Here is an 11,768-nt window from a genome sequence, read left to right on the forward strand (position 1 = left end):
TGATTATCTTTTTATGCCAATTTTGACGATCATCTAATTTTTTTGTAACTAAAATTAATTCAATAGAAACAATTAAGGCGAGATGATGCCCGGGAGCTGTTGTATTAGGTATGAAAAAGTCAATTTGGATGAAGGAGATGCTTCTTTTGTCCCGACAATGTAATAAACCTGTCTAACCATAGCAAAATGGGGGCCAAAACTGTGACACTAGGCGAGAGTATGCGTTATTTGGAAGTTATATTTTAAAAATCCTTTGCAAAATATTCACGGGCAGGGTGTCAAGGCGTCAATTTTTATAAAAATCGGAGGTCAGTGTCGGAGAAATAAGGGTTCTCTTCCCTTTTCTCCTCGTCTGTTTTTAACTTCGTTTTGAGTAATTTGTAATAATTTGAGAAAAAAAAATCAGTACCCAAAAATGGACACATATTTGCAAGCAAAACAAAAAATAGGATACAAAAAAAACTATAAAATATAGGCGCCAATGCAGGCAATAGTTTAAATACGTTAAGTTACATTTTTAAACATAAATTCAGATTTTCGGTGGCAATATAACTCTATTTTTCGTGTTTGTTAAGATTTATATACATAATATCAAACCCGCCTTTGGAAACGTCTGGTTAAGGCCACAGGCCATTAGCTTCTAAATAAACGCGAGATATTATGAAAACCGAAAAAGTTTGAATGGAATCTAACGTTTCCTTTTGTTTCTCAAAATAGTAATTAAGCGGAAAAGTACTCGTAGTATATTGATTAATTGTAGAAATGTCTCATTTTCTACATAACAACTTAAGTTAAATAAAAATGCAAATTAAATTATTATAAATTACCGCTTTGTTGTATTCGCTATTTACTATGCCCCAACCTACGACGACACTGGAGGGTAGCTTAAAATTTGACCTGCTTGGTTTACCTGCCTTTCGTAGGAATGCGGGTTGTTTCACGTGTCAGTCGAAGTTTAAAGAAGAGTTTGTGTTAAGGGTTCGTTTCTGTTATCCACGTTTGTTGCTTAATGCAATATCGCCAACGAGTTTAAGTTTTGTGTTCATTGTGTGTTTCATATACGGATAAATAAAACAAAAAAGACTGGAAAAAGATAGGTAAGAAGCTTTCGGAATTGCGACTTTAATGAGTAACCGCGTAACATTCTGACCTAGTATTATGTATATGTTCGACGAGGTTTCTATACTTAATTAAAAAAAAATTGGGGAGTGATCAAAGGAGGCTGAGGTCGGAGATACGGATCTTTTTTAGTATCCATTTTTGTTTAATAAAACAACCAGAAATGCTCGCTTACGTTTTTGAAGTAGGTAAAAAGGAAACAGAATTTTAATAGAAATAACGCACGATATATCTCCCAAAAAAATTCAGCCTTATGAACAACGCGAAGAAGTTAAGCAGATAAAATTTTACAAGATTTTTGGGGACAAAGTGTAAATTCGGATTGTGGAAAGTAACAGATAGAGAGAATGAGTTACCTATATAGAAAAAGAGAGACAGAAAGGTAGATTTATTTAAACGTTTCTCAATCATCCACCCATCGGAGATAATAAATAACATTCGCTAGTTTTTTTTTGCATGTATTGGGTGAAGTTCGGAATAGAAATATATCAATAGTAACAATTTAAATTTGGTAATTTTTGGGGATTGTCATACGTCCGCCAGCGTATTAAAAATATGGCTTTAGGGGTTAGAACTTTTTAAGTTTCAAGAAAACAAAAACTCATGTTGAAATTTTTGTATTCGGAAGCTTCTGTTGTTTATTAATTTATAGACACTGAAAAATATAATAATAAAACATCCTACAGTTGACGATACGTGTCCTCTTAAACTCGAAAAGAGCTAATTTATCTTAGAAGAGTACGTATTTTTGGTAAAATAGATATTTTTTATATTAAATATTTGACCGATCGATGTAATTCGTCAAGCAGAAACCGAGAAGAAAAGTGGCGCTTGTGCTGTTTGCTGACAATCCGACCCTGCTTCGTGTACAAATGCAAAGACATTTCGGCAGGGCTATAGGCTACGAAACCTTTCAAACTCGAAAAGGACGAACTTTTTTAAAGAAAAAAGGTACTTCATTTTTGGTAAAAGTTATAGATAATTTTTTTTTACGCTAAATATTCCACAGATCGATGTAACTCGTCAAGCAGAATCCGAGAAGAAAAGTGACCGGGGGTGCTGTTTGCTGACAATCCGACCCTGCTTCGTGTACAATTGCATAGCGGGAAGACCTGAAAGATTTCGAAACTGCGTGCGTGCGTGGAAGGCTGCGTTGGAGCGAATTTTAAAAATTACTGAAAGTCCAACGATTTTGGACAATTGGCAGACGATATAGACTACGAAAAATTCCGAACTCGAAAAGGAGGAACAAATTTTAAAGAAAAAAGGTACTTCATTTTTGGTAAAAGTAATAGATAATTTTTTTTTTACGCTAAATATTCCATAGATCGATGTAACTCGTCAAGCAGAATCCGAGAAGAAAAGTGACCGGGGGTGTTGTTTGCTGATAGTCCAGCCCTGCTTCGTGTACAAATGCATGGCGGGGAGACCAGAAAGTTTTCGAAACTGGGTGAGTGGAAGTCCGCGTTGGACAAATTTTGAAAATATCTGAACACACGTGTCCTGTTGAACTTGAAAAAGACGAAATTATTTTTAAAAAGGTATATTGTTGCTAAATAATAGTTTTTTTTTTTATTAAAATATTTGACAGATCATGGTAACTCGTGAAGCAACATCTCAGAATTGAATCGGCGAGTTGTGTATTTGCTGACAATCCGAGCCTGCTTGGATCATTTTGGAAGATACATACGCCGCGCTTTTCAAAGCGGACAGACGTGCCCTTGTCCAACTTGACAAAGGCGGAATTATTTTAGGAAAGGTATATTATTTGTAAAAAAATATACAATTTTTTAAGTAACATATTTGACAGACCATGGCAACTAGTAAAGCAGAATCCGAGAATTCAATCGGCGGCTGTATGTTGACTGACAAGAATATAATTGCTGTTAATCCGGCCCTGCTTCGTGTACAAATGCATAGTGGGGAGACATGAACATTTTTCGAAATTGCGGCCCTATCCTCTTGGGATTCTACGTTGGACAAATTCTGAAAACGACCCCAGAAATATAATTGGTGAGAAAATAGTTTTTTTTTTGTGTTAACAGTTAACAATTTTTTTATTTTGGAAATAAGGGGTTTCAGTATGTACTGGTATTAGTGAATCAATTTAATGACCTCAGCATCTCTAAACCCCCCCCCCCCCTCTTGAGACGCGTTAACGATCCGGATCGAGTTACGTCGCGTAATTGTGTCACTTTTTTAATTAAAAAAATGAAAGAGATGTACCTACCATACTTTAGAAACCCCTACTCCCCTTAGGAGGTGATGAAATAAGTTTTGGCAAAAAATATAAGTTCCTCATATTACTTTGATATGATAAGTATAAGTCTTGCCTGTTTTTTTTTTTAAAGGAGGTTCAAACCCGTGCGAGGTGAGCTTTCATATATGAAACAGACCAGTCATGGGGACACGAGATATGGAAAGTTTCAGCGTAGTCGTCGCCACATTGCTGCCAACACTGCATATATAAGGAATCGCGAACCATTCACGTAAAATTTTGAAAACACATATTTATGGCAATATAGAACCTCTCTTTTTTTAACAGGAATATTGAGACTTAGACCAGTATCTTTTTAAGTAGGCATGTGGGGTAAAGAAGACGCAGAAGCTTCAGTCGGGTACCATCGGTAACGTAGGCGATTGATATATTTCCACCACTACATATGTTGGATTGGAATTTCCCATTTGCTGGTTTGACTGACTAAATGAGAAAACTTGGAGGTAAGCTCTTACGGAATTCTGTGGAAATATGTTTAGTAACATATTGGTGCATTACTCTGTCTTCCAGTCAGTTTCACATAAACTTTGCACGTATTATAGAAATGCCACCTACTTTTTTTTGTGTTAATATTATTGAAAGTAGTAGCTGGTAGCTGTAGTCGTAAGCCCAGAGAGTCTCTGTTTTGAACATAATACACAAAATGGGGCGTTCAAAAACAATAGACTGCATGCCTTTTAGAGTCGGCGTAAACTATGGTCATATACCCCTGCATTAAAAATAATAGTAAAATTTATTGTAGGCACCTAGTAGAGTATCGAAAATTTCCATTTTAGTGCCAAATTGGTTACTCCAGTAAATTCCAACTGTTCTAATTTTTTTTAAATAATTTATGATGTTAGTGAGTTTCATTGCAATTATTTGTTACTTAAATTTTCTGCGTATTAAACCTTAATTAACAATACGCTATTCGTTAACGCAGGTAGAATGAATGACGCTGACTAACCTGATTTTGTCCAGGGGGGCGTAGTACGGTAGTTTGTACTGTGATGTTTGGTAGTTTGGCAGTGAGCTCTCATTTATAAAACTGGGGAATGTTTCGTTATCTTCAAATCGTAAACACGTATCATTAGAATTATATTTTTAAAATATTGATTAGGACATGTACTAAGTAACTAAATGCTCTAGCAAAAATTTTCACACATATTGCGGAAAACGTACAAATTTATATTAGAGAAAATTAACTATTTTTAGAGGTTGGTTTTTCAAAAAGGCGGGGATTTAGTTAAAGAACAGATAGAGACTAAAGGGAAGCTCTATGAGAAAAGTTAGAATTAAAAAATCGATGTTTTCGTGTCATAGCGCAAGATGGATTATTATTAAAAATAATACTTGCATTAATTGTTGTCACCATTTGTGAAAAATATGGAAAATATCCTCTAGGTTCGCATACCTTTTTTTTAATTTTTTTTTAAGGTGGCTAACAAAATACACAGACAGAAAAGTTTAGATCCTGTTCGTTAATGTAGCGCATAGAAAAAAATTAGAAAAGAGAACGTTTCGTGTATGGCATTCGTAGTTAGTACGGAATATTAATCTGAAGGCTGCAAGACAGTGAAAGAGTGATGCGCTTAAGTGTGGTTCAGAGAGGTTATTTGGGCTGTAGAAGTTTTTCTTTGAACAGGGTTCAAATAGCGTCTCCTAGAGCGTTAGCAGAGAAGAGTATTACAGTAATTAGTATAAGCGTCCAGATTTCATTGTTGTTGAGATTGGCATAGAAACACACTTTTATGTAGTAGTAGCAGCAGCTTTAAAGTATATGACTTTTTAGTTAAGATGCCTTTCGAGTTTGCTTTATGGCTTGATAGGAAATTAAAGGGTAGATACAGATAAGTTACGAAAAAAAGTATGTACACTATCCTCAAAGATCAGCAATAAATAAAAGAAATTGATGAAATAGTAAAGTTGACTGCGATATCTTAAAATCATCAATAAGATAGATAAATTAATTTTGAAAATATTAAATAATAAAAACAAATAATAAAATAGCAAAGAAAATCAAAATCATCAATAAGATAGATAAATTAATTTTGTAAATATTAAATAATAAAAATAAAATTATAATAGCAAAGAAAGCCTACCACGGCCACATACACATAATATTTTCGACATATGAATTTTTCCCAGATAAATAGTCAAATATTTCACGATACCTTAAAACAGAAGCATGCGGAAATATGTATGAAGTTAACGCACGGTAGATGGCTTAGTAAATTAAAAAGGTATATGGTTTCTAATATCCTACTTTAATAATGAAAATTTTAACCAGGTTTTTGTTTTGCAGATATTATTGGTGGTGCCTGCCAGCTTCCAGTTTCGAGAAAAGAAATCCAACACTTTTCGTCTTTATTTCCCCTGTCCTTTGTGCGCAATAAAAGTACAGTTTGTACCCGCGAGGGTACACATTCGCAGAATTATATGTTTTTAAAATAAATGTTTTGGTCAATATTCACTAGGTGGGGATTACCTTATTAAAGAAAATCTTATTCCAAGAGGGGACACTAGTTTACATTCGAACCGCTAGAGGGTGCAGATGGTCACGCGAACAATATGATCAAGTCTCACTGACGCCATTGCTTTTCTTAGGGGTGGGAAAATATCTGGGCTCTGATTGGCTTCGCCGCCATCGCAAACTAGAGGTGGGGAGATTGATTAAACCCCATTGGTGCTTGCTTATCCAATGGGGGCCAGTTTCAAGAGATTATGGGTAAAGGGGGAGGAGCTAGAGAGTCGTGGGTAAGGAGGACACGCCCACAAAAGGGAGAGGAGTGGGGGACGGCTATAGTGTACCAATAAACTACTGATGTGACAATGTGACAAGACCAATCTTCTCTGGAAAGTCTCCAAACTTATTAATCGATATTTTGAAAGGGATTTTTACTGCAAACTGTTCCGTCTTGTCATGTGTTGTGTTTGCTTGCACCAAGATTCACAAAATTCTTCCGACTGTGATAACACTGCGTCTCTTTTCATAGGCTCTTCTAGAGGCCAAAATTTTGTGATTAGCGCTTCTAGCTGGTCTTCTTTTTTGTTGTTCTTTGGATAATTGCCTGAATAATAGTTGCAAGAAAAGTTCTGGACAATTGTCTTGCAGCACAATATGTTTCTCGCTACTATATATCCAAACGCACTTTTGTGCAACTTAGTCAAACTAACACCTAAGCTTTCTCTGTGCGAGTATAACGCTGACTAAAACACAGTAGAATCTATTAATATATCGGTTTCACCACACGTGTTGAACTTGGGGTCCGCTAAATGGTGTGTGGTTTTCTATACCGCGATCGCCTGGGAAGTCTCCACTTCCAATTGGAATGTGTACCCTTTAAACCTTTCATTTAATATTTTCCATGCTTCACTGACCTAACATGCAGAGCATCCTTCAGATACAAAAAAAAAATTGAACATCCCCGTACATTGGACTCGGCTCGATGTCGATCAAATGTTCCTTCGATAGCTCAGGTTGGACTCTATTACCGCATAAATGAATCTCAACCGAAATACATTATAAGTTGATTTAACGAGACATTACGCGTCGCTCTACTGACCGTGTTTATTTTTCAGTCGACCCTGCGTCGAAAGTTGGTTTATTTTCGACTACTACAGGGGATCGTACACCGTCACGAGACATTACACGTTGCTCTACTGGCCGTCTTTATGCACATAATGTTGTCGAAACGACGCACCACAAATCTTATTAAATTAAAATTAATTAGTAAACAGTTACTAAATATTAGACACCTTTACACACTAGCCTGGTAGATCTCATTTTCTTTGTTTTCTTCAAAATACAAGAGAACTTCTAATTACTTCTCTTCTATTAGGACGGCGTTTTCGATTATTGACTACCACTTTACGTTCAAGATCACAAACAATTAATTCGTGAAAAGAACATGTTTCGCGGAACCGGCCTTACCGGATACAACAACCTATATTCTTTTGGGGCTAATGCTAGACTCTCATTGTTTCTTATGTAATATTCTGTGTATTTTTGTCCAGGCAACAATTTGATTAGTTCTTTTTTTTTTTCATGAATATCTTGGAAAAATACGATGCAATTAGGAATGCTAGTGCGGATATTGAAACCGTACTACATGTTTACGGGGGTTAAAAAACGTTTTGTAATTAGTAATAAGTTCTATTTACTTGCGTTACTTGTCGATTTTCTATCGCATAAAGGTTTGATTTTGAAATCTATTTAAAGGTATACATAGTTTTTTTAATTAGAAGAAAACATTTTTTGATGGTCATTTGTGACCACCCGGTATAATATATTTTCGCCATGACAAAAAAATACTAACAATTCAGTGAATGATTAGAATTTTTAAAAATAAAATTGGTTACTGTCCTGGCACAACAGACCACCCTGTGTACATAAAAATGCTATAAATATAAGATATACTTAATGTCACACACTTTTTTATTTAACTTTTGTTCATCATTGTCGTACTGAATGAGATCAGGAACACCTTAAATGTGCCACTCTGACCATATGAACACGGTTTGAATCCCCTTCGGGTAAACTCGCAACCGTTTGGAGCTATTTTCGCCGTCAGTTGTCAGTTGTTAATACATGGCAGTTAACTATGCAATAAATTTGTTGTCGTTTGTGGTTTTTGAAATCTTATTATTGTTTTCCATTGTTCTTAACATTCATTAAGGGCATTTTTAATAATATTGCAGCAATAGGATGACATAACCAACGTTTAGCTGCCATTCGCGACCGTTTAAAGAAATAGTAACATATAGTAGCTCCACGTTATGCCATCTCTGTACTACAAGAATCGAAGTGGTATTTCACCAGGGAATATATTTTTTTATTTCTTGATGCCACTGGCACTTACTGGTGATTTTTACAAGAGCAAAGCATAAGAGTTCATCTCTATAGGAAAATTCAAGTTATACCATTCTTATTTCAAGCATTGGCGATCAGTGGGCTCGTCTCCAATGAAACTGACTGGATTTAGTATTAGGAAAAATTTTCCAGCTGCAAAATTTGTATATTTTCCATGAATTCTTTACTAGCACCTGTTCCACTAGTTGCCAAGTAATATCCGTGTGAACTTATATTTAAAATTAGATAAATAGATGCACCACTTTGCGGTATCACTGCCGCTGTCGAAATTATTTAGAAGCATTATTAAAAATATACTGTGATTGTGATCGAACGACAATCGCAGAAAAGGATTACCTATATATTATTATAAGAAGAGATAATTAGTTCGAAGACTTTCCTAGAGATTCGTATCGTATCGCAAATACCGAAGAACATGGCGGATACGATTCAAATTTTCATAATTCGGCCCGTGTTTAACTTATAGTCGAGGGTGTTAATTAAGTATGGGTAATTCTGCACTTTACGTATTTAGTAGAAAATTTTCACTGTACTCGCCAAATGATGCCGCTTGAAACTACTCTATTTATTCGAATAAATCAGGAAATTATACAAAATAGCAGGGATAAGAAAAACTGCGAGTTTTTTAATTGTGGTGTTTTATCTAATTATTATAACAGCTTCACAACGATAGAAATATATGTGAAAGCAGTTTGTTTTGGCACTTTAAAATTATCATGAAAACAGTATCACTTGCGACAATAGTATAAAAAGTGTAGCAGTGTAGATATTAGGACTTAACCTAGCCTAGCGTGCTATTAAATTTTGGGGATGAGCAGCCAAAATCTGTCTTAAAAGAAAATGGCTTATTGCCTCCCATTGTTGCAGGCATACTGTCTACTATTCTTAGGTAGATGCCTCCTGGCCAGATATTCAGTTGTTATATACGTGTGTCACAAAAGTCTAATTGGAAATTAAAAACCTTATAACAGCTGAAGTTTTCTGAATTGCAATTTAAATATAATTTAAATTGACTTATGTTTTGAAGGGATCAATTCTTCACCATCACGGCCTGATCATTTAAAATCATGTTGAGATCGACAATATCAATTATAAGTACACAAGCCACTATAGATTTTTTTAAAAATTCCAGACCAAAAATGTGCACAAGTTGCGAGTTGAATAAATTGAAGGTGTTGGTGTCTCTGACCTAGTACTACATAAGCGGCAGGATTACCTAAGTGTTTTGGTTGACGTGAAGGAATGATTTGTTGGTTAATTGCAAATCAAAAGTTCATTTAATTTTATGTTTGTTAATATTTAAAGCAAGTTGATATCTTCAAAGCAAATTGCTATCCGACTTTTTTATTTCACTTTAGTATGGCTCGAACTTCTAGAGGGCGCCACCTACATATTTCTTTTACTCTTTGGAAACGTCATAATTTTTTTGTATGTACTTGTATAACATTTATAAAAAAGATGCATTTTGTAGGAATCCTTATGAGCAGCCATAGATATTTGGACTTGTAAATCCACCCTAAATCCTAAAGCAAGAATAGCAGATATATAGCCTGTGATAGACAATACTAGTAAAATAAAATGCCGAAATGATTTTAGTCGTTCAATAAAAAAACTAAGTCAGCACAAGACAACATAATTGACAACGATACAAAAAAAGTCTAGTCTCAAAGAGTCAAAGCGTAGAAGCGTACGCGCGCGTTTTAACTTGCATTAGTACTGCTAAATCTAATGTTGCAAGACCTGAACGCAAAGCCCGAAAATCTCTAACATCTAGTCCCGACATTGTAATTTTAAATGCAGATAAAGGGAATGCTACAATAATCATGAAACCAACAGACTATCAAGAAATAATTCAAGATGTTCTTACAAACGAATCTTATAATTAATTATAGAACGCAGCCTCAAGTCTGCTATTAAAGCTCCTTCTTTAGTATCATTAAAACGATCCAAACGATATTTTGGCTAGCTTCGATGTAGAGTCTATTTTGATTAAAGTTATTAGTGCAGAACCTCAACATAATATATTAAAACCCCATATTTCACCGTTCATCGCAAATATTTTTCTGTAAGTTTTTAAGAAGAGTATCCCCTACACTTTTCACGTGAAACCAAAACTGTGGAGACGGACCGTTGATGATACTTTTGTTACTTGGCCGACCAAGGACAGTAAGAACACCGGAAAATGTGAATGCAGTAAGAGTTTCCGTACAACAGTCTCCAAGACGTTCAGCTCGTAAGCATACAGCTGCTTTGGGAGTTCCCGATAGAAGTGTTGGAAGAATTTTACACAACTCACTCCAAATGCATCCGCGCAAAATGATGGTAGTGCAGAAATTAAGAGCAAGATATTTTGAAACCCGTACAAATTTATGTCGGGATATTCTTCAAAACATTCCCAGAGGCGCTGTATTCATATCTAGCGATGAAGCTCACTTTCACCTCTCGGGTACCGTAAATAAGCAAAATTTCCGTTATTGATCAGCAAATGGTCCACAGGAACTTCATGAGTGTCCTCTTCACAGTCCAAAAGTCACCGTTTGGTGTGCAATCTCGGAGTTCGGCGTATGGGATCCTTAATTTTTCGAAGAAGATGGAATAATGGTAACAGTCGACGGAGATCGATCAAGACATCAAGACAAGACAAGAAATTGCCTCAATTCCCCAAGAAATGATCCATCGGGCAATGATGCGCTTCCGCGAGAACCTACAAGAGTGCATGGACAATAATGGCCGTCATTTAAAAGACATCATTTTTAAAAAATAACGTCCCTAGATGGCATAAAACGTACATTTCAAAAATAATTTAAAAAAAATGTTTGATTTATGTAGTTTGGTTTTTATTAACATCCCGAATAGTACCTATCATTTTGCCGCACCCTGTATAAGTAGGTAGAGAGTAAAATGTGCTGCCCAGCCCAAACACCAATCACCAGCCGCTACAGAACCAGTCGCTGCACACTAGTGGTGCTTATAATACCTTATCCGTAGACTTAAGAATAGGGTCATCAAAATGAAGAAATATGTCCACCTGTAAACCTTAATAAAGTAGTAGAATTGAAACCAGTTTCAGTTAAGCCCCGAAGAAGCGAAAAGGTTGATATACGAAACTTCGATTCTTCATCCACCGACACAGGAAAAATCCAGAAGATTTGTAAATAGTAGAAAGAATATGAGTTGGATTTATCATTTTTGATTAATTGATATCTTCCCATCAATTTCTTTTCTCTTCCTCTTCGGTATTTTCTGATCAACTTTTTTCTAATTCTTGATTTGAAAGCAGATGGTCATGGACAAACCGGGGAACAGTTTTCAGCGATTGTTTAGCTTTAACTGTTGTATTCTAATGTAATCCGTAAATTAAATTTTCAGTTAACCATGCACGTTTTTTGGTTTAGGTCGAAATGTTGGAAGAAAAGATTATATCCTTGGAGTTGACAAATCCGGAGACAACGGAGTTGGTCGACAACAGCTACCAAGACGAAGAGAAAGACGAATATGACGGGGAAACCACTTCCGAGT

The 11,768-nt window shown here is 35.5% G+C and overlaps 1 protein-coding gene and 1 long non-coding RNA gene across 9 annotated transcripts in view; both read left to right on the forward strand.

Annotated features, from left to right (window-relative positions):
- The window catches only part of LOC132700465 (protein lap4), a gene marked incomplete at its 3' end in the record, with an annotated part of 233,088 nt that extends 221,320 nt beyond the window's left edge, over nucleotides 1-11,768 (forward strand). For all 8 annotated transcript variants that reach the window (XM_060667806.1, XM_060667811.1, XM_060667813.1 and 5 more), the window contains 1 exon segment: nucleotides 11,645-11,768. In XM_060667806.1, coding sequence (XP_060523789.1) covers nucleotides 11,645-11,768 — 124 coding nt within the window.
- Nucleotides 2,735-4,626, forward strand: LOC132700467 (uncharacterized). Its single transcript, XR_009618646.1, has 4 exons — nucleotides 2,735-2,878; nucleotides 2,930-3,132; nucleotides 3,471-3,608; nucleotides 3,665-4,626. It is a non-coding gene; the product is annotated as an uncharacterized LOC132700467 (long non-coding RNA).

The sequence above is a fragment of the Cylas formicarius genome, unplaced genomic scaffold (assembly GCF_029955315.1).
Source record: "Cylas formicarius isolate icCylForm1 unplaced genomic scaffold, icCylForm1.1 PGA_scaffold_4__25_contigs__length_36172078, whole genome shotgun sequence".
NCBI lineage: Eukaryota > Metazoa > Arthropoda > Insecta > Coleoptera > Brentidae > Cylas > Cylas formicarius.